Here is a 28000-nt window from a genome sequence, read left to right as displayed (position 1 = left end):
TCCCTCTCTTAACTCTGTACATGTCTTCCTCTCTTTCATCCTTTCGGACACTCGCTAAAACCCACCTCTTTGAGCAACTGTGCTAATATCTCCTTATGTGGTTTGGTGTCAAATTTTGTTTGATAACATTCCTGTGAAGCACCTTGGGACATTTTTCTGCAGTAAAGACACTACATAAATTCAAGTTGTTGTTGTGTTGTCTAAAGTGCACCGAAGCGCATGAGGAGATAGTGGGGCAAATAAGATGTACTTTTGAAGAACCAGGGACACGTAAGGTGATATTAGGGCAAGTAGGAAATAGTTTTTAAGGAGCGTCTTAAACAACTAATATTTATATAGCACCTTTAATGTAATTAAACATCCCAAGGCACTTCACAGGAGCATTATAAAACAAAATAGGACACTGAGCCACATAAGAACATATTAGGTCAGATGACTGACACAGGCACAATGGGTTGAATGACCTGCTTTTGTAAGATTCTATAATTCTAAAAGGGGGCCCCTCTGACTATACAACACTCCTCAGCACTGCACTGAGATGATAGTTTAAATTGTGCTCTCTCTGGACTGGGCTTTGAGTCATACCTCACCTGGCCAGACATGAGAGTGTTAGCACTGAACCAAAGAGTTGGACTTTGAGACAGGTGTGAAAGGAGGAGAGAGATGGAGAGGCAGAGAGTTCAGGTAAGGACTTCCAAAGAGTGGGACCTAGCTGGCTGAAAGCAGGACCACCAGTGATAGGAGGGTGGGGAATGCACAGGGAGCCTAGTCAGAGGAACAGGAGTTCAGGATGAGTCTACAGAGGTATTGGCGGCAAGGCCTTGGAGGGGTTTATGCACAAAACAGAAACCAAACCAAAAATAAAGAGGGAAAAGTGAAAGCAGGGGAAAAAGAAAGAGGTAGAGGGAAAGAGAAGGGGGAGAAAAGGATAAGAACAAGTAGAAGGTTCCTTAAGATCTGGTATATAAGGTACCCAGCGCATCAGGGATTTTTCCCCAGGAATGAAGGCAGGAAATGGAGAGAACTGGTGGAAAAGGGGAGAAAGATAAGTAAAACATTGAGACAAAAATCAGAGAACTGTAACAAAGAGGAGAGAGTAGGAACAGAATCAACGGAACAACTCAGCAAAGTGAAACGTCTGATTTGCCAAATCAAAATAAGGAAAAAGAAGGCTTAAAGGGGTATTGTCTTCGCAGGGGTGGGGGTGGGGTGGGGAGAAGAAACAGTTGAGCAAACCAGTCCTTTATTTGAAAAGGGAGATCTTTTGTTTGGAAGGTATCATGTGCCATTGACAACTGGCATCTTCACAAAGTGTTATTATAACCAAACGGAAAAGGAAAGTTCTCCCTTAATGGCAGTGCCCCTTTAAAATCAGGAAAACAAGGTTCAGCTGAAAAATATTAAAGGGACCCAGAGCAAATTAAGTCAAAGTCACAATTAAAGGAGAGATTCCAGCAGTTGGGGACAAAAAAATTCAAGGTGGCAAAAAAAATGTGGAGCTCATGAATTCCATTGGCTTCCCAAACTTTCTGCTGCCCCTCCCCTAAGATCCCACCCCTTTATTCATTGACTAATCCCCCTGTGTTAAGACTGATTACACTTTGGATGATCATGCAAATGTTGATTGTCTTCTAAGAAAACAACTCTGGCAGTTGCCTATTTGTGTGGCTCCAGTGCTATGCTCATTGATCAGCATGAGAATGAGCTGGGAAGTAGATGGATTTGGGACGTTTTCAACACCGTCTCCAGCATCAGGCAGAAGTGATGTTCAGCTTCCAATGGGAGACTGGGACAATGTGTTGGATTCTCCTCTTCCTCCTGCAAAAAACACTTTTCTTGACCTCAAACAATTGTGCTCACTTTACCAAAGAAACTCTTCATCTCAGAGTCTGCATTTAGAGAGTTTAACCAAGGAGCCCAGAATGGAACAGTCAGTTCAGATCTCTGATGCTTCTGCTTGTGATGCCAATGATCTTACAAATCAGGTCCAGGATATAAGGGACCCCAAGTCTGCAGAAGACTGTGATGAAGAAAATGCAGGAGACAAGGATAAACAGCCATTGAAGAAAAAAAACTACCAAAGATACCCTAAGCCACCCTACACATATCTTGCTCTTATAACTATTGCTATCCTTAATTCTCCAGAGAAGAAATTGAAGTTATCTCAGGTACTGTTTTTTTGTTTTGTTTGTGTGTTAATGGAGTTGTGGCTTCTTCAATTTTGAGGGAATCTGACTGGTTTCCAAATGTAATAAGCTGGCTGTGTGTTCTGTTTACAGATTCTCCATGAAATCAGTGTTATGTTCCCATTTTTCAAAGGACATTACAAAGGCTGGAAAGATTCTGTCAGGCACAACTTGTCTCTAAATGACTGCTTTATAAAAGTAAGTCTGCTCCTAACTATTGACTATCTTTGGCAACTGTACTGTAAAGAAGGGGTCTCAGACCAGTGAAATAATTTAAAGGAGTGTGTGTGTGTGAAGTGAGTCCTAAAGGTGTGTATACAAAATTTCCATTCTGGATCCATTGGGATTGTGATTAATCACCAGCGGTACAATTAGAAATTTGTACCCTTCCTAACTTGTCTAAAGAGCATTTGGTTAACAGTACTAGTGGTTCCAGGTCTGAGACTGGTAGAAGAAATTGGAGGGAATGTATAGAGGGGGTGAATGCTTGTGGGAAAGACATTTATTTTATCTTAAGATACAGTACTGAAACAGGCCCTTCGGCCCACTGAGTCTGTGCTGACCATCAACCACCCATTTATACTAATCCTACATTAATCCCACCCACCCACCCCCAATTCCCCTACCTACACTAGGGGCAATTTACAATGGCCAATTTACCTATCAACCTGCAAGTCTTTGGCTATGGGAGGAAACTGGAGCACCTGGCAGAAACCCACACAGTCACAGGGAGAACTTGCAAACTCTGCACAGGCAGTACCCAGAATCGAACCCAGGTCACTGGAGCTGCAAGGCTAACCACTGCACCACTGTGCTGCCCATGCACGAAAGCCCTGGTAAAATGGGTTTACGCCTCCTTTCTGGGATTTTCTCAGCTGTTCTGACAAAATTACAACAGACAAGTGGGAGAAGCCCTCAGACTCTTAACAATATTGGAGTGAGGGCAGTCTGCCTCTCTGTGCGTTTTGTATTCCTGGTGATTTGTGTTATCTTCTAAATAAGACTTTTTTTTTGTATGTATTTTGGTGGTGGAGGGGAAATGGGGGCAATTTCTGTAATGTTCCATAAAATTTTCAATGATCTCAAGTTCTCTGGAACTTTGCAAATGGGGTATCTGCCTATGAGGGGGAGAGGGTAAGGAGGAAAGTGTGAACTCTCATACCAAGAAAAAGTAAACACCCTTGGGAGCCAAGGAATTGAATCCAAAATTGGCTAAGGGGGCAGGAAGCAAAGGGTACCAGTGGGGTTTGGATGGCCTGTGGTGACATAAATGCCTCTCTCTCAACAGTTGTTGTTTGACCTCCTGAGTATTTTCAGTGTTTTGTGTCTTTATTAGATTTTCAGCATCCGCAGTATTTTGCTTCACTGTTTTAATGATGTTGGTTGAGGGATAAATATTATCCAGGACACCAAGGTTCTCTGCTCGCTCTCCTTCCAAATAGTGCCATGAGAGCTTTTATGTCCACTTGACAGGGCAGTTGGGGCCTTCTGAAAGACAGCACCTCTCAGTACTACATTGGAGTGTCAGCCTAGATTTCAGTCCAAATGGTGAATGCTAATTTTAGCACCCAACCTAAAGCTGTGACTGGGTAAATCAACACCAGCTAGGGGTTTGGACTTGAAACCCACCCGGTCTGCACAGTTCATAGGAGCAGGAGTAGGCCATTCAGCCCCTTAAACTTGTTCTGTTCAGTGAGATCGTGCCTGAGCTGTATCTTATCTTCAGTTATCCTCCTTGGCTCCATAACCCTCAAGACTCTTAACTGAAATTGATAGTTTTGTTAGGTTTGAAAATTTCAATTGAGCTATTCTCAATAGCCCTTGAGGGATGAGAATCCTAAATTCCCATTACCTTTTGTGCAAAGAAGTGCTTCCTCACATCACCCGTGCTTAGCTATAATTTTAAGTTTACGACCTCTTGTTCCAGACTCTCCCATCAGATTAAATCATTTCTCTCTAGCTTAGAAACCAGCACCGTGAGAGTTTTAAAAGCACGTTCTACAGAACCTCAGCATCTCCTTGACAGGTGTTTATAATCTCTTTAATTTAAAGCAAATGTAAACTGCTTGTCACATCAAATCTTTTATTCTGGTAGGTGTGAACTAGTGTAAAGTACCTGTTAACTGTAAGAATCTGAGGCCTGTGCCCAGGACTGACTTGGTGTATAGGTGTTAATTAATATCATTGTACTGGGGGAATTGTTTAACATTAACCATTAGCACATATTGCTGCTGAGTGTTTTTTCTAAAGTAATCCAGAATAGTTGGGGATAATTTTACTTTATTGAATGATTGATTAGCAAATTGGCTGCCTGTTTTACACCTGGCCTGAATTTTGTTCTCATTGGAAAAGAAAATCAGCTTGAGAAATAAAACAAGCTGCTGACTCACTATCATCTGTTTTTCACTTGGTGATGAATAAATATTAGTTACCATTTCCATGTTGGCAGTTCCGAAGAAGGGTCACTGACCCGAAACGTTAACTCTGCTTCTCTTTTCACAGGTGCTGCCAGACCTGCTGAGTGGTTCCAGCATTTCTTGTTTTTATTTCAGATTTCCAGCATCTGCAGTATTTTGCTTTTATCCATGTTGGCAGATCCTGTTTACTTTTCAGTTATTAAATCTTTTTAGAGATTTTCTTCCTTGTTACTTTTCCCTGCTATCCTCACTGACACCACCCAAGTCCCTTGTTCAGAATTTTCTTTGGTAAGTCAGCATTTTAAGCAAAAAATGGACGTGAGTGAATATTAGGATGGGAGTCAATCATGTTAAGATTTTTGGCCATTTTTCTACCCATTTGCCATGCAAATAAGGGAAATCTTGTCTCCTTGGAATTCAGCAATGTTAAGGATAGCTGGAGCTTTTACATTTTTTAAACGGTGGTCAACTGATCACAGAGTGCTTTATGAATTCATTTGAACAGCTCATTTGCACTGGCAAGTTTTCCACAGTGAGTTTCCAACCCCACCTGAGGTGGTATTGCTCAGGCAGGGGCACAAATAACTGACAGCTGAGAAAATTTGAGACCCTAGGGATGATTTTCAACTGTCGAGTGGGCAGCTTGCTGTTGAAAACAGGGGGACTGTGAGGCTGGTGAGGGTTCACCTCGGAGTAGAAATGGGTGGGGGGGTTGCTGTTGGTGTGGAAGAAGGGTGGGAGAGAGCAAGCAAATCCAAAATTTGCAAGTGGCCAGAATTCAACATGGATGTAAATGCTGATAAATGTAAGGAAGAATGTGAGACATTTAAGGAGGAGACTAAACGTTCTTGGACATTTGAGGATGGGGCTACAAGAAATTAGAATTAGAATATTACAGCGCAGTACAGGCCCTTCGGCCCTCGATGTTGCGCCGATCATCTGACCTACACTATTCCATTTACATCCATATGTCTATCCAATGACCACTTAAATGCCCTTAAAGTTGGCGAGTCTACGACTGTTGCAGGCAGGGCGTTCCACGCCCCTACTACTCTCTGCGTAAAGAAACTACCTCTGACATCTGTCCTATATCTTTCACCCCTCAACTTAAAGCTATGTCCCCTCGTGTTTGCCATCCTCATCCGAGGAAAAAGACTCTCACTATCCACCCTATCTAACCCTCTGATTATCTTGTATGTCTCTATTAAGTCACCTCTCCTCCTCCTTCTCTCTAACGAAAACAACCCCAAGTCCCTCAGCCTTTCATCGTAAGACCTTCCTTCCATACCAGGCAACATCCTAGTAAATCTCCTCTGCACCCTTTCCAAAGCTTCCACATCCTTCCTATAATGCGGTGACCAGAACTGCACGCAATACTCCAGGTGCGGTCTCGCCAGAGTTTTGTACAGCTGCATCATGGCCTCGTGGCTCCGAAACTCGATCCCCCTACTAATAAAAGCTAACACACCATATGCCTTCTTAACAGCCCTATTAACCTGGGTAGCAACTTTCAGGGATTTATGTACCTGGACACCAAGATCTCTCTGCTCATCTACACTACCAAGAATCTTCCCATTAGCCCAGTACTCTGCATTGCTGTTACTCCTTCCAAAGTGAATCACCTCACACTTCTCCACATTAAACTCCATTTGCCATCTCTCAGCCCAGCTCTGCAGCCTATCTATGTCCCTCTGTACCCTACAACACCCTTCGACACTATCCACAACTCCACCGACCTTCGTGTCATCCGCAAATTTACTAACCCACCCTTCTACACCCTCATCCAGGTCGTTTATAAAAATGACAAACAGCAGTGGCCCCAAAACAGAACCTTGCGGTACACCACTAGTAACTAAACTCCAGGATGAACATTTGCCATCAACCACCACCCTCTGTCTTCTTTCAGCTAGCCAATTTCTGATCCAAAGCTCTAAATCACCTTCAATCCCATACTTCCGTATTTTCTGCAATAGCCTACCGTGGGGAACCTTATCAAACGCCTTACTGAAATCCATATACACCACATCCACGGCTTTACCCTCATCCACCTGTTTGGTCACCTTCTCGAAAAACTCAATAAAGTTTGTGAGGCACGACCTACCTTTCACAAAACCGTGCTGACTATCGCAAATGAACTTATTCTTTTCAAGATGATTATAAATCCTGTCTCTTATAACCTTTTCCAACATTTTACCCACAACCGAAGTAAGGCTCACAGGTCTATAATTACCAGGGCTGTCTCTACTCCCCTTCTTGAACAAGGGGATAACATTTGCTATCCTCCAGTCCTCCGGCACTACTCCTGTCGACAATGACGACATAAAGATCAACAACAACGGCTCTGCAATCTCCTCCCTGGCTTCCCAGAGAATCCTAGGATAAATCCCATCTGGCCCAGGGGACTTATCTATTTTCACTCTTTCCAAAATTGCTAACACCTCCTCCTTGTGAATCTCAATCCCATCTAGCCTAGTAGGCTGTATCTCAGTAATCTTCTCGGCAACATTTTCTTTCTCTACTGTAAATACTGACGAAAAATATTCATTTAACGCTTCCCCTATCTCCTCTGATTCCGCACACAACTTCCCACTACTATCCTTGATTGGCCCTATTCTAACTCTTATCATTCGTTTATTCCTGATATACCTATAGAAAGCCTTAGGGTTTTCTTTGATCCTATCCGCCAATGACTTCTCGTGTCCTCTCCTTGCTCTTCTTAGCCCTCCCTTTAGATCCTTCCTGGCTAGCTTGTAACTCTCAAGCGCCCTAACTGAGCCTTCACGTCTCATCCTAACATAAGCCGCCCTCTTCCTCTTGACAAGCGCTTCAACTTCTTTAGTAAACCACGGCTCCCTCGCTCGACAACTTCCTCCCTGCCTGACAGGTACATACTTCTCAAGGACACGCATTAGCTGCTCCTTGAATAAGCTCCACATTTCGTTTGTGCCCATCCCCTGCAGTTTCCTTCCCCATCCTACACATCCTAAATCTTGCCTAATCGCGTCATAATTTCCTTTTCCCCCAGCTATAATTCTTGCCCTGCGGTATATACCTGTCCCTGCCCATCGCTAAGGTAAACCTAACCGAATTGTGATCACTATCACCAAAGTGCTCACCTACATCTAAATCGAACACCTGGCCGGGTTCATTACCCAGTACCAAATCCAATGTGGCATCGCCCCTGGTTGGCCTGTCCACATACTGTGTCAGAAAACCCTCCTGCACACACTGGACAAAAACCGACCCATCTAAAGTACTCGAACTATAGTATTTCCAGTCAATATTTGGAAAGTTAAAGTCCCCCATAACCACTACCCTGTTACTCTCGCTCCTGTCGAGAATCATCTTCGCTATCCTTTCCTCTGGAACTATTCGGAGGTCTATAGAAAACTCCCAACAGGGTGACCTCTCCTCTCCTGTTTCTAACCTCGGCCCATACTACCTCAGTAGACGAGTCCTCAAACGTCCTTTCTGCCGCTGTAATATTTTCCTTGATTAACAATGCCACACCCCCCCCCCTCTTTTACCCTCTTCTCTGTTCTTACTGAAACATCTAAATCCCGGAACCTGCAACATCCATTCCTGCCCCTGCTCTACCCATGTCTCCGAAATGGCCACTACATCGAGATCCCAGGTACCAACCCATGCTGCAAGCTCACCCACCTTATTCCGGATGCTCCTGGCGTGATAGTAGAGTGCACTTTGCAACTCAATGCTGAATTATATTGGCAAATCGAAAGTGTCAGTTCTCACGCAGTGACGAAATGGGGATGGAAACCATTTACGTTTCTGCCCTCTATGCTGTGCTGGGATTTCTTGAAGCTCCCTTACTGAATAATATGGTGCCTGTGGCTGCAGTAGGTGTAGCTTTAATTTAGCAAAGTAAATGTGATGAAGTCTCACTTACTTCTAACTTATCCTCAAATGTGGGTACCTCAAAAAATCATAGTAATGAGGTAGTGGATTAGAAAGTAAATCTAAGTAATTTTAAGGTAAACCATGACTGCAAGATAATCAGTCACAGAAAAAAGGCAAGTTCAGGACTTGGGTCAGGAAGCGCTTTAAGCAGAGAGATTGATACCTAGAATAGTGGAAGCTAAAATCCTGATGTTGTTTTGGGATGGGAACAGCAGGTTTTTATGGAATGATTTTATTGGGATAAATAGCCTCCCTGCACTTTGCAATTATGGACTATCACCCAGCATGAGCAGGTGCCTTTGTAATGGAAAGGTGGAAATTTTTGGTGGTAACAGGAAGGGAAGCCTCCAATATGCCTTGATGTGGTTACTTCAGGAAGGAAAAATGTTAGTAATATGAAATAGCTGAAAAGAACTTAGAATAACAGACTGCAATTACAATCTTGGTGACAGCCCTCTGCTCACAGCAGCAACTGGCCCCTTCTGTCAGGAGATCTAGGAAAGATTATAGTAGTGGCTGAATGACAGCTTCCTGGTAAGGCTGTTAATCAAATCTATTTCCCTTCTGTTGGATAATATAGGTTTTATAACAGCAAGGCTCAATAGCTGAAATATCTTGACATTTTTATTTTTATTTTGAGATACAGCACTGAAACAAGCTCTTCGGCCCACCAAGTCTGTGCCAACCAAGAACCACCCATTTATACTAACCCTACAGTAATCCCATATTCCTTACCACCTACCTACATTTAGGGGCAATTTACAATGGCCAATTTACCTATCACCTGTAAGTCTTTGGCAGTGGGAGGAAACCAGAGCACCCAGCGAAAACTCAGTCACAGGGAGAGCTTACAAACTCTGCACAGGCAGTACCCAGAATTGAACCCAGGTCCCTGGAGCTGTGAGGCTGCAGAGCTAAGCATTGCGCCACTGTGCAACACATTCTGGATCAGTTGGTTAATACACTACTGAATGAGTAGTTGAATCAAGCAGTGTGTTTTTCTCCCACATATTATCCCCAAGGTGTGTTGAGCTAGCTGACTTATTGGGTGGCAATAGGGACACTATAACTGGGCTTCAATGCCAATGGGCTGAAGAGGGGAGGAGGAGGGGGGTGAATTGACCAGAAATCCTCCTTCCACTTATTGTTTAATGAAGCTTCCTGGCAAGTGTTAAGTATCTAAATGATGCATGAGGTTGGGAGAGGTTTAACTATGGTGGTTTGCTTGTAATGGCTACCAGCCTGTCAAAGCTGGCTGGCCATGGCTTGTGAATGACAAATGGACAGCTACCATATGACAGCTAGTGCTGTGAAAAGTTGTCTTGGCGTTGAGCAATAATATGTGGTCTGAACACAAGTACGGTGATTTAAAGTTACATTCTTTTTTTTTTAGGTATTGAATGACCCAAAAAGGCCACAAGGGAAAGGGAACTACTGGACAGTTGATGTTACTCGCATCCCGCCTGAAGCATTAAAACGACAAAACACGTCTGTCTCACGACAAGATGGGAGAAAGTTTGCAGCCAATTCAACTGCATATATCCAGGGTGGGATTGCCAGCCTCTCAGCTTCTGAAGAAAGCAGCAAAGCACAGCAGGTAGCTGAATCCCCTGCTGGGCGTGCAACAGCAGTCCTGCAGCAGGGTGGTGGCAGGTCAGATGGTGCTTTTTCCATTGATACATTGTGGAATAGTCTGGAAGTTTCTACATCTGAAAGGGAGAAGAGCTATCCAGTGGCCTCTAAACATGGTCTCCAAAAAATGTCATCAAATGAAGATCCTACACAACAGGGAAGCTTGGATTTAAATTCTTGGCATCCTCATCTGGTAGCATGTGAGAACCCACAGTGCTCCTCTTCATTCTCTTCCTCACAGAGTGCTCATCAAAAGATCCAGTTACCCTCGCCCCTCAGCACTTCAACTTCCAGTCCTTCCTCCACTGAAGAAGATATCAATGTTTCCCAAAGAGAAACCCCTCATAAGCAGGAGTCAAAACGTCTGAGATTATCAATGGAGTATGGCAGGTCTACTCCTCTCTCCATATGGGACAATCACTGCACCAACTATCCAGAGCTTCCACTAAGGCCCTACATGTCCTGGGAGTTACCAACATCCTACACCAAATATCCCCCTCCAAATGTAATTGCACCCCCCAGTATGAGTCTACCATATTCTGCAATCTTCCAGTACAGCAACCCTTCAAATTTGTTCTATTCGTACAGACCAACCCAGTTCTTAAGCCCACCCAGCTGGCCCTTTCTATCTGGTCCATGCCCTCTGCCATCTTTACGTCCACCATCTGTGTTGGATCTGGACAGAATGTTTCAGGTTGTCCCACCAAACAAAAGTGTCTTTGATACCATAATGCACCAGTTCTGCCCAGCTGGTGTGATGGGCACTGGAATGCCACCCAGTGCAAGCAATGTGGTGAGGGCTCAATACATGCCATTTGAGTACTGAGCACCCAATCTGTGTGAAGAGAATGAGTTGTGTAAAAACTTTAAAAATTTTAACATTTGAGCCTCTAGAAGTGATTTATGGATGTTATTTACATTCCTGGAGCATTATGTCTAACTTGAGTCTGCCATTTAAAACTTTCTATACCCGAGACTGACTTTTCAAGAAATCTTTTGCCCTGTCCTGTGTTTTGAGACTTGAAGTTAAGGAATGTTTTCCTCTCCTAACCACTCTTCTTCCCAGTCAGCAAAGCTCCTTACATCAGGGCTGTGTTGGGAATAATGTTTGTATGGACTCTGCAAGCTATTCAGAGAAGTAGATAGAAGCTATTGGAAAGATCTCATAGTTAAGTGATGTCTGCTGGGACAGCAATGTTGTACAATTGAGTTCTGTGCCCCTGGATTAGGGAGGAGAAAATTGGCCACAATTCCCACGCTCCCAGCTGCTATTCAATGACCACTACTGGGCGTGCATGTGGGTGGATGTAGTGCGACTATGGAATTGGGCCTGACTCTGATGCCTCCTACTGCTGAATAGCATCAAACAATCATTGTTCCTGGTTGCACGGGAATAGCAATCATTTTGGTGAGACACAGGAGGGTGAGTATAAAACATGCAACCAAATCCTGTCAAGGAGTCATACTCTTCAGAAGGGTGAAAATACGTCTGGGTAATGCATCTGACTAGGGGAAGGCAATACTGAAGTCGGCCTTACGGAGTGGTCGATCTCAACAGCATCTGTATGGGTGAGATGGTCAGAAATTACTTGCAGGTTTTAATTTCCAATATAAATTAAGAGCCTGCTCCCAAGATTTTAACAGCATTTATCATGGGATGCTTATTAAAAGACCACCATCTATATGCTGGTTTGCTGAATATACAGCAGTGATGTGAAATTCAATTATTTCCACTTGGGAACCAACCAGAAATGACGACACGTCTCAAATGCCATGCCACTTTAAGCAGCCTCCCCATTACCTTGTGGGCCTTCTTCCCCTGTCCCCCTACAAAAAAATGTAGACAGCAAATAAAACGTTTTTTTTTTCTTTCAATTAAGAACTATAACACTAAACTGTATAAAAGTCTGTTTCTTGACATAACATAATTTCTTCCCACCCCCACCCCACTGTAACTAGAGTACGTACTTGTTGAAATGCAGTGCTGCTGTCGGGAAGGATAGGATGACGAGCTCACAACCCTTCTGCTTTTCCGAAAAAAATGGAAAGGCTGACAACAACTTGCATTTATGTAGCACCTTTTAATGTAGTTAAAAAGACATCATACAATCTCTCATAGTGATGCCTGACTGCTAACATGAACAAGATTAATTGCTAAGATAATATTCCTGCTCAGAATTGTCTCCATATAGTCTGGAATCTTAATTGAACTGCATGACTGCTATAAATCTCATCTTGGCTTTTTCCCCACCCCACCCCCACCCCCAAATAAATCTGCTCGCCCCTGCCCGAGTAAATAGGCACATGAGAAGGCCATTCAGCCACACAAGCATGTTCTGCAATTTTATCAGATCATGGCTAATGTGCACTTCAACTCCATTTGTCTGACTTTTGTTTCATAATCCCTCGATACCCTTATCCAACAAAAATCTAGACATCTCAGTCTTGAAATATGCCAAGGGATGAGATATAAATGCAAGTTGTTTGTTGATATGAAAATTCCAATTGGCCCAGCATCCACAGCCTTTTGAAAGAGTTCAATATTTCCTTTAGCTTTGGAGTGGTGAAAAAATGCTTCCAAATTTCATTCCTGAATGGCCAAGCTCTAATTTTAAGATTATTTTTCCCCCTTGTTTGGCATTTCCCACCAGTGGCAATAATTTCCCTATCTGATCACCCGTCAACCATCTAATACAAACCCAGTTTATGAAACTGTTCTCATAATTTAATCCTTTAAGGCCTGGTATCATTGTGGTGAATCTATTCCAAGGCCAATGTCATCTTCCTGAGAAGTGTGGTGCACAGAACAGAATGCTTCACTCCTAGGGTGGCCAATGATCGAGGATTATTCTGGAGTTTCCAGGATTAAAGATTAATCATCAGAACACTGCTATGAGCAACTCTAGGAAAACAATCAGAGGCATTACCATCCTTGAAACATCTCAAAAGTACTTTCTACGGTGAATTCCTTCTGAAATGCAATGACTGTTCTGTTCATAAATACAGGAGTGATTCTGCACCAGCAGTGGACTGACTGACTCAGCGGTGGGACTGTGGTATGCTTCAAATAGTACTATAAGACATTTAACATCCTCTTGATGGGAGATTAATGCAGCATCCTTCAGTACTACACTAGTGTGTCTGGCTCCAAGGTTACCTCAAGTACTGATGTGGGGATTGAAACCACAACCTTCTGACCCAAAGGCTACCAAATGAGACAAAATAATGGCAACAGGGTATTACAATTGGCCTCAGTGGATATGGGCTAAGAATAGGAAAGGAAATGATCCCTAGGGTAATGGTTTAGATTGTTATCCTGTTACTTTTGCTGTAAAGTATGCAGACTGGTTGAGGTAATTGTTGCTCATAAGCAATTGCATGTTCCCAATAACTCTGAATAAGTATATGCTAATGACCATTGTGTTTAGGCTGATTATAATATCCCTTTTTAATCTAGGGGTTCCTTCTTTAGGTGATTTTTACTAGATAGCTTCCATTTGAGTGCTAATAAAAATAAATAGCTTGAATGAAAGGAAATTGCATTAAGACTACAATTTGATCAACCAAAGTGTGGACCATCCCTTCATCGATCTGCCCCTTCCAACCTCCTCTCACTTCTTTGAGGAATTGACTGTTTTTACAGATGCTATTGTATGGTGAGAGATTCCAAGCTGTGTTTGGGGACAAGAACCAAGCAGTCCCAGGATCTCTGTGGGAGCTCCAGTAATAGTTTTAGTTTTAGTTTAGAGATACAGCACTGAAACAGGCCCTTCGGCCCACCAAGTCTGTGCTGACCATCAACCACCCATTTATACTAATCCTACACTAATTCCGTATTCCTACCACATCCCCACCTGTCCCTATATTTCCCTACCACCTACCTATACTAGGGGCAATTGCTAATGGCCAATTTACCTATAAACCTGCAAGTCTTTGGCATGTGGGAGGAAACCCACAGAGACACAGGGAGAACTTGCAAACTCCACACAGGCAATACCCAGAATTGAACCTGGGTTGCTGGAGCTGTGAGGCTGCAGTGCTAACCACTGTGCTGCCTCTTTCCTTATCCCTCTCCCACTAACACGGACTGAGATCAGTGAACAAAATAATTGAACCCAAGAGTCCAGCACCAGTTGAACTAGCTACATTAATCATTTTCTAGTGTTGGAATATCATCTATTGTTTGCCTCTTGTCCCACGTCTTGTTGAAGGTTAGTATCCAAGTTAATCCATCTCCAATTGCACGCATGCTGCCTGAATATTGGCTACCTCACTAAACCTGCTATCTTGCCTATAACACTGATCTCTAGCCCCTTCTAATAATTGGGTCATTGCATAAACAAAGATTGAAAGCTCTTTTTTATGAGGAGTTATGGCAAGCATTAGATGTGATGTTTTACTGAAGCTTATTTGCAAGGTTATATGCCTATATTGTCCTTGTCTATATTTTTTACTGTATTGAAATAAAAATGTTTTATTCCATGTTGCATCCACATTAATTCAAAATATTCTATTGAGTGTTGATCAGACTATTCTTTTATCAATGTCTCTTACCTTTTCCTGCTGTTACTGCGACTTATTCCTTCCCTCCTTTAAGAAACTGAGGCTGAAATTTGTCTTGGGTGGTAGCGTTAGTGAATCTACACTCTTGTCTGATTCTAACCCTTGGTCCACCGACACTGATATTTGACCAGTAATTTTCAAAAGTAACCTATTGTAAGCTTTGTGTGATATTGAACTGTAGTGAGGAAACATAACTGAACCTGACTCTGTCCTCATCCTATGCCCTGACTGTAAGGACAAAGAGCCCGAGCTAATTTTCTTTCCTTACCCTTGTCTTACCCACATCCCAAACTCTGGGATGATTAGACCACTTACAGCATCCTGCTAGCAGTCAAGGGGAGATGCGAACTCAATAGGGACTGGAGATAAAATATGGGATTATCCTGGTCTGTGTGGCTCAGCTATTCACTGCGTACATTCATTGAGACTTGAGAGTTGCTCCTAGACTATGATAAATTGTGGGAAGAATGGGGAGCTCCCAACAGTTTTGCAGTCCTGGAACTGAATGACTCAGGGCGGGCAGTCTTTGTTATTTTAGTAAGCACGATAATGGCACATTAGGAACAATAATAGCACACTATGCACAGTAGGAACATAAGACCTAGGAGCAGGAGAAGGCCATTCGGCCCTTCCAGTCTGCTCAGCCATTCGATAAAATCTTGCTGATCTGGTTGTGGTCTCAGCTCCACTATCCTTTCTGTCCCCCAGCGTAAAACATGGAAAAGTATCCAGCAGTGCCATTATAGATTTTGTCTATTGAAATTTAGTAAGCCATTTAACCTGATGAAGTGTTAATGGTTCATGTCTGTCACAGGTGCAAGTAGGGCTGAAATCAAATCTAGGTAATAGTCAGGGTCAAAGTGTACTTAGTTTATCAAATAACCTGTGTGCTGCTCACTGATTTTCAATTGTTCTAAAGCTCTGCTCCCTCTGAGATTATATACAGCTAATTCATGAGACTATATCTATTTTCCTGCATAAAGGTAGTGCCTTAATGACATGATATGCTGCAGTTTGTCCCAAACAAATATAGTAATTCCTTCTAATAGCACATAAACGAATGCAGGCAGGCTGGGAAAATGCAGAGTGGGCCTAAGACTGACAAAGTTAGTCCCTGCTTCTGTCTTAATCAGAAATAACCTTAGAGCATAATGCAGTGGCTCCACACATTTAGAGATCCAGCAGAGGTGCTGTCTAATCCAAAGACATTGTAAACGCCAGGTCTCTGATGCTCTCCAAGCCCTAGACTAATATAGTAGCATTAGGAACAGGAGTAAGCCATTCAGACCCTCAGACCTCTCACCAGTGAATTAGATCACGACTGATCAGCACCTCAACCTCATTTTCCTGCCTTTGCTCCATATCCCTCAATACCCTTACTTAACAAAAATGTGTCTTTGAGTCTTGAAAGATCCAATTATCTCAGCATCCACAGCCTTTTGTGAGACAGGATTCCAGGTGGCTACCATTTCTGTGAAAAAGTGCTTCTCAATTTCCCTCCTAAATTTAAGATTATGTCCCATCTGGGAAAAGTTTCTCCCTATCTACCCCATCCAATCCTTTCAACATTTTAAACCCCTCGATCAGCTTACAATCTTCTATACTCAAGGGAATGCAAGCAAAGTTTATGCAACTTGCCCTCATAATCTAACCCTCTGTTTATTCTGATTAACCACCAGGGCCAATATAGCTGTCACTGTCTTTTATTTTTAGAGTATCAGGTGGATGAACATTGGAGTAAAGATTTCTTTAGTTGCTGTGTAGCAAATTAATTTCCACTGTTCAGTATCTCGAGTCAAGTTATAATCCTCGAGTGAAAAATTTATAGTGTTGGATACACTAAAATTGCCACAAAGGCATTTAGGATGTTACTCCACAAAGTTTAACAGGTGATTTCCTCCCAACACAAAGATGTGCACCAACATCATAACCTCAATGTAAGAATGCCTGAATATCAGAAGCTGACCCTATCTATGTTTACACTCAGTAGGTTGGTCCCATTGTTCACAGGGAGTCAGAGGAAAACAAAACACTCAACAGGATGGCCAGTCCTCAGACATGTTAATTGAGTCTTGGGCACCGACTCCGTTCTCCCAGCAGCAGTTCCATTTCAATTTAACTGCATGGAAAGATTTGTTTAATTTAATGTGGAAGGATTAGATAGATAAGAACCTTTCCACTAGTGAGGGAGAATTCAAACAGCCAGGAGCTTAGGAAGATCTTATCCAACTGGGAAGTCTGGGTTAGTGTTTCATTATATTAAACAACAAAGCAGGAATATAGCAAAACTTTTTTTCTCCTGAAGATGTGGCTCATTGCCAAGGAGCAGCAGCATCCTGAGTATTCATGTCATATATGTGAGCCCAGACTTGAACTTTGGCAGGCATCATGTTTGAACCCAGCCCAACCCCGGAATGTTGTCCACACACATTGTTTCCAGCAGGACTCAGGGAAATGATAAGGAAAACCAGATGTTTATTTTTACAGTGATCCGGTAGGTTCATGGTCCCTATTACTAATACTAGCTTTTTATTCCAGATTTATTTAATTAACTGAACTTAAAATTCCCCAGATACCATGGTGGGATTTGAGCACATTCTTCCAGAAAATTACTCCCGGCCTCTGGATTACTACTCCAGTAACCTAATCACCATGCTGCCATAACTCTGTGTTGTATAATGCCTTTAATATAGAAATTGTCCCTAGGCACGTCACTGATCTGTAATCAGGCAAAAATGGACACTGAGCCAGGAAGGGTTGACTAAAACTTGGTCAAAGAGATCAAAAGAAAGACTTGCATTTATATAGCACCTTTCATGACCACCAGACAGCCAATGAAGTACTTTTTGAAGTGTAGTCACTGTTGTGATGCAGTGAATGTAGGTATTAAGGGAGGTCTTAAGGGGGATGGGAGGGGGAGAATTTAAGGATGCAATTCTAGAGCTTAGGCCTTAGATGATTGAGCCAGTGGTGGGGCAATGGGTCAGATGGTTGCACAATCTGTTGGAGTTCTGGAAGCGTAGTTGGGCTGGAGAAGGTTACAAAAATAGAGAGTCGTGAGGGCATGAAAAGATTTAAATATGAGATTAAGAATTTAAAAATTGAGGTGCTGGCTGGAAGTCAAGTGGCATGGATGAATGAGACTTGGTGTCATTAGGATAAGGGCAGCAGAGTTTTAGATGAGTTTCAAGTTTCGGCATGGGAGGCCAGCCAGGAAAGCATTGGAATAGCCGAGTCTGGAGGAAACAAAAGCATGGATGAGAGTTTCAGGAGAAGATGGGTTGAGGCAGGAGTAGAGAGGGGTGATATTATGGGTGTAGAAGTAGATGGTCCTTGTAATGGAGAGGATATGGGGGCAGAAGCTCTTAGTTATAGTCCCATCTCTTTGAGCTGCAAACATGAGATCATGATATCAATGTTCCCTCTAAGCTGCACAGCAATCTGGAACGTAACATGCAGTGAGTGCTACAAACAGGCCACACACAATGGAGAAAAGTTGAGGGCAACATTAAATATGATCCCTACAGTATCAGCCTTTGTTCAGTAGTAGCAATTCTGCCTCTGAGTCCGAATGTTGTGGGTTCAAACTCCACTTCAGAGGCTGGAACACATCATTTAGGCTGACACTTTAGTGCAGTACAGTCAGAATTGCCTTTTTTAGGAGGAAAGTGAGACCCCATCTTCCCTCTCAGGAGAATATAAAGTACTGTAGCTACATCCAAACCTGTGTTCTTTGGGGGGAGGCTGGTTGGGAACGCAGGCAACTAATCTGCTCTCCAGAGGTGAATAAGCCATTTAACTATACTAATGAGGCTGTGAACCTCAATTTTAACAGATTCTTAAATTTAACAGCTGCGGGCTGAGTTTCTCGGGTTTAGGAAACCCGACATCTGAAGGGAGGCAAGAATGGCTGGATTGAGCAGGGCCAACATTACAGTGGCTACATTTCAAAAGTACTTCATTGGTTGTAAAACACTTTGAGATATCCGGTAGTCGTGAAAAGCGCTATATAAATGCAACTCTTTTAAGAAAAACAGGGGTATTTTCTGTCAGCAACTCCCCACAAGCTAACCTGCTTCCATCCCCGTGAGCAGTCTCCTTCCCCCCCCGATCTGAAGGCCTTCAGACCCACAATCAAATGGCCACAATTGGAAGACCCTCATTCATGCGATCCAAAGCACCCCCAGCCATGATCTGAAGACCTCCCAACTCGCAGTCTGAAGACTGCCCGATCCAGAGACCCTGGAACAAACCACATTCTGATGCCTCCAATCCCTATCTGAAGCTGCCAGAACTGCGATCTGATGCCCCGACCCACAATCAGAAGACCCCTGATCCACACTCTGAAACCCCTGCCACCTGAAGCTTTTCACGATCTCCCTACTGATCTGCAATCTAAAGACCCCTGACCTATGATCTGATGACCCCAAGCAGCGATTTGCTGCCCCCCTGTCCTGTCATTTGAAGTCCGCTGATAGGCATTGCCAACAGATCACCCATTGATGTACAATTGGTGTCGGAACTTTCAGACATACTGATCCCACTCTCTAACCTTCCTCCCTAAAACTTTTTTAATCAATGCTTTTAGTCATCTCCCCATACTCTTCCACCATTACTTGGCATCTGTTTTTCCCTCTGAAAAGTACCTTAGAATCTTTTCTATGTCAAAGACCCTATAGGAATACAAATTGTTGATTGTTGTTATATTGGTAAATGCAGCAAGCATACAGGACCAGCAAAGTTGCACTTAACATGAATGACCAGCTGATCTGTTTTGTTTTAGTGCTTTTGGTTGACGGGCGCATGTTGGGCCAGGACACTGAGACAATTCAGCAATGTGATATTAGAATCTTTTGATGGGATTAGAGAGTGAATCTCATGATTAGAGGACCCCTTAAAAACCAATCACAAGCAATTGCTAAGAGTTTGGATTAACCCTGACTTACTTTTGTTTGGCTTGAACACTGTGGTAAATCTCAACAGCAGGAGTGCTGCAGGGAAGGCTTGTTAAAGGATTGTATTATACTCGGGCAGTGATGGTTGATAAGTGAGTCTCCCCCTTTCAGCAGGAAATAGGTGGCTCAATGACTGGGTGATAAGTGGGTATTCCCAAGAGTAGGAGAAATGCAGAATTACATCAGTGTGTCAGTACCTGTCAGTGTGAGATGTGTGGGTAATGCCCATCAGTGTGAGACGTGTGGGTACTGCCTGACAGTTTGAGACATGTGGGTATTGCCCGTCAGTGTGAGACGTGTGGGTATTGCCCGTCAGTGTGAGACGTGTGGGTATTGCCTGTCTCTTCGAGATGAGTTGGTATTCTCAGCCAGATGTAGACTTACAAGCATTACATTAGTGGGAGACGTCCCTGTCTTCCTCTGTCAGATAAAATGGATCATATGAACACTCTAACATTAAGGAAACAATGTTAATCATAACTCACAAATATGTGGATCGATTAATGTGCTCAGGTTATAGGGGTTAGTCTCAGGAAATGTAGGAGATGTTCTATTAAACAGAGTTTCTGTATTCTACAGCAGAAACCAGATGTCCAGGTTCTAACCGTAAAAGTGGGAGAGCGGCGCACAGGTTACTCCCTAGACTGGAGCAGCGAGAAATCTGAAATAAAACTAAACTCACCAGGCATTTTAAGTAAATTTTGATCTCATAGGATTAACGAAGCCAACATTTATCATGGGCCGGGATCACAGCTGATGTCCCTTTTCTGTTGTTAAAAATTCATTGAGGCCTTTTCATAACTAAAGTATCCACATGTTGAGGCACTGAATTATGTTACCCCCCTTCTCCACTGAGGGCATTTATTTCTTCCATGGATGACGGTCACCTTCTGTGGGCATTATTTATGTGTGAACCTTGACAATGAATGATATTATGCTATTTGCCCCATGGGACACTTCATAGGAGAGTGCGGTATTGTCCTCACCTAGTGGCCAGCTTTGTGCACCGCAGCAGAAGTCACTGGATGGCAATCAGGAGATGGAATGCTGATGGGTTCTCCTCACTCAAACATGGGAACACCACAGTTATTTGGAGTGACACTGTCACCATCCCGGTGGGGATCAGCCAAATCCGGCCAGGGGCATTACTGGAGTGCAGTTTCTCAGCAATTGATCAGGTAAGCATGACAGGACCCAGGCAGTCTAGTTTTACAGCTTTAGCAGCACAGTAACTGGAACAGACCTCTGTTCTAACTGGAAAGCTCTCCGGGGAGCAAAGCTCCCAAGCCAGCAAAGCCAACTGAAATACTCACTCGAGAGGAATTAGATTGAGGCGCTGAAGGTGTCGTCCTGATGGAAAGCAGTCCTCAATGGCTTTTCACTAACTGCACGGGGCCATTTCCTTGTTATTACATGCCTTTATTTAAGTGACTTATAAGATTGACATCAACAGGAAAACAAATTGAGGCATGATTAATATAAGAATTCATATGGATAATGTAATTTAAACAAAAGAGAGACTTATAAATCCAAGCCATAATATTGCTACTTGTGTTTACGACATTCTATTGCTGGCAGTATCCACCAATTGCAGAAGGCCCCAAATGTGTGTGCTTCCTCTCCAGGGCCACCCAGGCATGGACAACATCCCGAAAGAGGGGCAGGCAGGTAGTGCGACCCTCTCCAACCCATTGTGGGCCATTCCTATCCTGAAACTGTGAATGTTTGTAATGCATAGGTGTTGGTATTCTTCGACCAGTGTTATTATATTTTCTTCACTGCTGAAGGTGGGACTGCTCCTCGCTCATTTGTCATGTATGAGTTTGAAGATCCTTTTCCATTATAAAACTGCAGCCAATGACCGACTGTTTTGTCATAAACTGTGTTGAGGAACCTGAAGCCCCCAATTTGCAGCATCAGAGATGCACTGCATTGTGGGCTTGCTGGTGTTAGAACATAGAACATAGAACAGTACAGCACAGTACAGGCCCTTCGGCCCACGATGTTGTGCCGAACATTTAACCTACTCTAATATTAAACTAACTACCTACCCTTCATTCCACTATCATCCATGTACCTATCCAAGAGTCGCTTAAATGCCCCTAATGTATCTGCTTCTACTACCACCGCTGGCAGCGCATTCCACGCACCCACCACTCTCTGTGTAAAGAACCTACCTCTGACATCTCCCCGAAATCTTCCTCCAATCACCTTAAAATTATGCCCCCTGGTGATAGCCCTTTCCACCCTGGGAGAAAGTCTTTGACTATCCACTCTATCTATGCCTCTCATCATCTTGTACCCCTCTATCAAGTCACCTCTCATCCTTCTACGCTCCAACGAGAAAAGCCCTAGCTCCCTCAATCTTTCTTCATAGGACATGCCCTCCAGTCCCAGCAGCATCCTGGTAAATCTCCTCTGCACCCTCTCTAAAGCTTCCACATCCTTCCTCTAATGAGGCGACCAGAACTGAACACAATATTCCAAGTGTGGTCGAACCAGGGCCTTATAGAGCTGCAGCATAACCTCACGGCTCTTAAACTCAATCCCCCTGTTAATGAAAGCCAACACACCATACGCCTTCTTAACAACCCTATCAACTTGGGTGGCAACTTTGAGCGATCTATGGACATGGACCCCAAGATCCCTCTGCTCCTCCACACTACCAAGAATCCTGTCTTTAAGCCTGTATTCTGCATTCAAATTCGACCTTCCAAAATGAATCACTTCACACTTTTCCAGGTTGAACTCCATCTGCCACTTCTCAGCCCAGCTCTGCATCCTGTCAATGTCCCGTTGCAATCTACAACAGCCTTCCACACTATCCACAACTCCAGCAACCTTCGTGTCATCGGTAAACTTGCTAACCCAGCCTTCCACATCCTCATCCAAGTCATTTATAAAAATCACAAAGAGCAGAGGTCCCAGACCAGATCCTTGTGGAACACCACTGATCACCGAGCTCCATGCTGAATACTTTCCATCTACTACCACCCTCTGACTTCTATGGGCCAGCCAATTTTGTATCCAGACAGCCACCTTTCCCTGAATCCCATGCCTCCTTACTTTCTGAATGAGCCTACCATGGGGAACCTTATCAAACGCCTTGTTGTTCTCCCAAAATTAGTACTGAATTATATAAGCGCATTAGACAGTGAGGGAATTGGATCGGGGAACATCAATGCGCACCTTGGTCCAAATCAATAAAAGGAAAAGGCAAAGCCTGAAATAAAAACAGAAAGCATATTTATAGTTAATGCAGTAAAATATCCCAAAGTGCTTCAGTCAGCATCTACACAGAAAAAACACCGATCCTAACATTTCAGCTCATTATAGGGAACGATAACATAGTGGTTATGTCACTGGACTACTAATCCAGAGGTCTGGCTTAATCTGCCAAGACAGGAGTTCAAATTGCACTATGATAGAGAATATACATTCAGTTAATTTAATAAATCTGGCAAAAAAATCTAGCATTGGTATTGGTGACCATGAAACTACCAGATTGTTGTAAAAACCCATCTGGTTCACTGATGTCCTTACCCAACCTGGTCTACATGTGACTCCAGACCCACAGCAATGTGGTTGACTCTTAACTGCCTTCTGAAATGGCCTAGCAAGTACACAGTTGTTAGGTATGGCCTTGCCAGTGACATCCACATATGACTAAATTAATAAAAAATGAAATGTCACAACTTGTCTCTTCTCCTTAGAGATGCTGGCTGATATATTGCATGTTTCCAACACTTCCTATTTTTATTTCTGATCAAAATGTCTCCCCATCGCTCTGTCCAATGATGCTGCTGGAAGGTGCTTGTGTGTGAATGGCAGGACAGAGTGGGGCCTGGCTGTGATCAATCCAGCAGTGAAGCTGCCTGCAGATGCTCACTGTGTGAGGCTCACACCTGAAAATGGTTTTGTAAATGAAGTACTGGAGTTCTGTAGCCACTTTAGCTGTGAGTTGACTGCCAGAAAATGGAGGAGGAGGGGTGGAGGAAGAGGGCCTTCCTTTTACTTGATGGTCTGTTCTCATTCTGTCGGAGCCAGTTTGATGGGATATTCTCCACCTTCTTTATTGCTTATTCATCAGTGTATCAGACACAAATTCCTGCTGTTTTACATTTTGAAATACAATGGTCTACTCCACAGCAGTAGCCCACCTACTGTTAAATACTTGTAGTCAGAAATGGGTCCTATTGTTTTGCACTTAAGGGAAAGATAAAATGGCTCTGTATTGGGAGACAGACATTAACAATGAGCTTTACAATAAGTAGTTAATCACTTGACAGGGCACCTTACATTATCTATGAAAAAAGCACAAGCAGACCCAATCCATTGTGCTTTCATCTGACTGTGACCAGAATGTTCTAGTAATTTGATATCAGCAGGGAACTTTTCAATGCACTCCTTGTCTAAAAGGAGGTGGAAAAGGTGATCAGCATATTGCATTTCTCCTTAAGGCAGTCATAACACTGGCCTGCTTGTACTTCTCAAAGCCCAGCCCACGCTTGTCTCCATTTGCTTTGAACTTCACACTGCAATCAGTAGAGGATTCCAGCATGCGCATTTGCAAATGTAGTGTTTGTTAGGAGAGACTGGGACAGGATGGAGCCAGTCTGATGAGGCAACTTCTAAACTTTCCCTTATCAAGGGTCAATTTGGATTTTACTTACTGTCTGTTAAGATGAAAATACTGGGCTGTGGGGGCTGGGTTACTGAAAAGGGTTGGGTCCCTTTTGCTGATATCAAAAGCTGGACAGGGAATGTTTCCTGAATTTTTGACATTGGCTTTGCTCGTGAAAATCTTCACATCTCCAGGGCATAGCAACACACAGTCTTTCCTCTTCCATGTATAAAAACACGAGGCGACCATTGCCATGACATCCAGCACCTGCTGCTCGTGTCCTAACTCGCAGCAAATGCCGTTCACCCCGTGCTTGCTGACCCATACAGGCTCTTGGTTAACAACGCCTTGATTTTAAAATTCTCATCCTTGTTTTCAAATTCCTCCATGGCCTGGCCCCTCTGAAATCTCCTCTAGCCCCAAACCCTTCAAGGTATCTGCGCTCCTCTAATCCTGGCCTCTTGAGCATCCCCAATTTTAATCGCTCCACCATTGGTGGCCGTGCCTAGGCCCTAAGCTCTGGAATACTCTCCCTACACGTCTCTGCCTCTTTACCTCGCTTTCCTCCTTTAAGATACTCCTTAAAACTTACCTCTTTGATCAAGTTTTTGCTCATCTGACCTAAGATTTCCTTAAGTGGCACGGTGTCATATTTTGTTGTAGCATGCCTCCGTGAAGCACTTTGGGATCTTTTATTATGTTAAAGGCACTATATAAATACAAGTTGTTGTTGTTATGGATCCAAGGTGGGTAGGTGGTTAAGATAGAGAGCAGCCATGATCTAATTGAATGATAGAACAGGCTTGAGGGACTGAATGTTCTACTCCTGCTCTACATTTCTGTAATGAAAGACCCTCTTTTACATGAACAACAACTTACATTTATATACCGCCTTTAACATAGTAAAATGCCCCCAGGCATATCACAGAAATGTTATCAAGCAAACGTTGACAACAAGCCACACAGGAAATATGACAGATGACTGAAAGTTTGTCAAAAGGTAGGTTTTAACGGGCATTTTAAAAGAGAAAAAGAGGTTTAGGGAGGGAATTCCAGAGCTTAGGGCCATGGCAGCTGAAGGCACGTCCACCAATAGTGGAGTGATTAAAACCAGGGATGCTCAAGAGGCCAGATTTGGAGGATTGCACAGATCTCAAAGGAATTTAGGGCTGGATGAGGTTATACGGATGGGGAGTTGGCATGGAGGGGCTTGAAAACAAGGATGATAATTTTAAAACCAAGGTATTGCTGTCAGTGAGCACATTAACCTGACCACAGGGCGACTGATTAGATGCAATGGGAGGGTGTGGGAGAGTTGGGTGAGTGTCACCATTCTACTCCCATCAGACACGAGTATCCTGCTGGGCATCAACCCAGTATTCAGAGACTGAAGCTCCGGGGCTCTCTGGAGGGGGACTCAGCCAATTTCCCGGTGGCTTGCACACTCCCTACCCACCCCCACTCCACCATAACGTCACAGGAATTGTGTCTTTTTGGGGAAGCAAGGGCAGCAGATGCAAAGGTGGGATCAGCCACAGGGCATAATGTTTTTTTCCCAAAAATATACTTTATTCATAAAAATCTGTAAAAGAAAATGCATTAAAAAACAGTTCAAAACAGCACCAAGTTGACATTGCAAAAACTGCAAAGGAAATCAGTTTTCTTCGATACAGGAGTGAGTTACCTCACAACCCTTCCTTCCATTTTACATGCCATGTACATTTTACAGCAAACCCATATTTGGTGTATGCAGCCCAAGGTGTTTCCCATGGGCCCTGCCCCTCATTTCATTTTGGTGGGAGGACCTTACACAGTGGTCTTTCCCCATTGAGCCTTTGCAGCAACTGCCCCAAGCTTTAGTGTGTCCCTTGGCACGTAGTGTTGGACCTTGGAATGTGCCAGTCTGCAACACTCGGTTCGTGGACATCTCTTTGCGCTGGAAGGCCAGCAAGTTTCGGGCAGACCAAAGAGCATCTTTCACCGAATTGATGGTCCTCCAGCAGCAGTTGATGTTTATCTTGGTGTGCATCCTTGGGAACAGCCGTAGAGCACAGACTCCTGTGTTACAGAGCTGCTTGGGATGAACCGCGACAATAACCACTGCTTGGCAAAGACACATTCCAGAAGGAGGTGGGCAACTGTCTCTTCCCCACTGCAGCCACCTCGAGGGCAGCATGTGGAGGTGGCAAAACTTCAGGCATACCGGAAGGATCTGACAGGAAGGGCCCTCCTCATTACCAGCCAAGCTACGTCTTGATGCTTGTTTGAAGGTTCTGGTGATGAGGCATTCTGCCAATTGACTTTGGCAGTCTGCTCAGGGAACAATCCGACCGGATCCACCATCTCCTTTTCCCACCATCTCCTTTTCCACAAAGGATAGGTAGTACGGCACGGCCCAACCGGATGGAGCATTCCACGGCAATGTGACCAGACCCATCTTTCGCAACAGATACAGCACTGAAACAGGCTCTTTGGCCCACCAAGTCTGTGCCAACCAACAACCACCCATTTATACTAACCCTACAGTAATCCCATTTTCCCTACCACCTACCTACATTAGGGGCAATTTACAGCAGCCAATTTACCTATCATCTGCAAGTCTTTGGCTGTGGGAGGAAACCAGAGCACCCAGCGAAAACCCACATGGTCATAGGAAGAACTTGCAAATTCCACACAGGCAGTACCCAGAATTGAACCCGGGTCCCTGGAGCTGTGAGGCTGCAGTGCTAACCAGATTAGATTAGAGATACAGCACTGAAACAGGCCCTTCGGCCCACCGAGTCTGTGCCGAACATCAACCACCCATTTATACTTCTTTCTTTTCTTTTGGGCCTCCTTATCTCGAGAGACAATGGATACGCGCCTGGAGGTGGTCAGTGGTTTGTGAACCCATTTATACTAATCCTACACTAATCCCATATTCCTACCAAACATCCCCACCTGTCCCTACATTCCCTACCACCTACCTATACTAGTGACAATTTATAATGGCCAATTTACCTATCAACCTGCAAGTCTTTTGGCTTGTGGGAGGAAACCGGAGCACCCGGAGAAAACCCACGCAGACACAGGGAGAAGTTGCAAACTCCACACAGGCAGTACCCGGAATCGAACCCGGGTCCCTGGAGCTGTGAGGCTGCGGTGCTAACCACTGCGCCACTGTGCCATTAGCATAGCGGAGTTTGATCCAATTGCAGATTCCCTCCCCAAACCCCATTTTGGAGAGCATGTCCATCATGTAGGTGTGTGATATCCTGTCAAAAGCCTTCTCCTGGTCCAGGCTGATGAGGCAGGTATCCACCCTCCTGTCCTGTACATAGGCGATCGTATCCCTGAGTAGCACGAGGCAATCAGAGATCTTCTTGCCGGGTACAGTACAGGTCTGATCAGGGCGAATCACCAACTCCAGAACAGACTTGACTCGACTGGCTATGACTTTGGACAGAATTTTGTAGTTAACGTTAAGCAGTGAGATGGGCCGCCAATTTCTGATTTCCATCCTCTCCCCCTTCTGGTTGTTGATGAGGGCGATGATGGATTTTGACATGCTGCCGGCCAGGAGCATACTCTTGTATGCTTCTTGCAGGTCTGGCCCGCCCAGTCCCACAGAATAGAATACAACTCAACCTGTAAGCCGTCACTTCCGGGAGTTTTACTCGCCTCGAAGTACCTGACGGCGTTTGTCGGCTCATCCAGAGTTAATGG

General features: G+C 43.9%; 1 protein-coding gene across 6 annotated transcripts in view; it reads left to right on the top strand.

Moving 5' to 3' along the window:
* The window catches only part of LOC137369824 (forkhead box protein H1-like), a 268380-nt gene extending 253812 nt beyond the window's left edge, over nucleotides 1-14568 (top strand). For all 6 annotated transcript variants that reach the window (XM_068031392.1, XM_068031393.1, XM_068031391.1 and 3 more), the window contains 2 exons: nucleotides 2280-2384; nucleotides 9915-14568. In XM_068031392.1, coding sequence (XP_067887493.1) covers nucleotides 2280-2384; nucleotides 9915-10979 — 1170 coding nt within the window. In that variant the 3' untranslated portion in view covers nucleotides 10980-14568. The remainder of the gene's footprint in view (nucleotides 1-2279; nucleotides 2385-9914) is intronic.
* Nucleotides 14569-28000: the final 13432 nt, after the last annotated feature.

The sequence above is a fragment of the Heterodontus francisci genome, chromosome 5, assembly GCF_036365525.1.
Source record: "Heterodontus francisci isolate sHetFra1 chromosome 5, sHetFra1.hap1, whole genome shotgun sequence".
Taxonomy (NCBI): domain Eukaryota; kingdom Metazoa; phylum Chordata; class Chondrichthyes; order Heterodontiformes; family Heterodontidae; genus Heterodontus; species Heterodontus francisci.
Note: the sequence above shows the minus strand (reverse complement) of the source record. Positions and strands in the feature narration are given on the sequence as shown.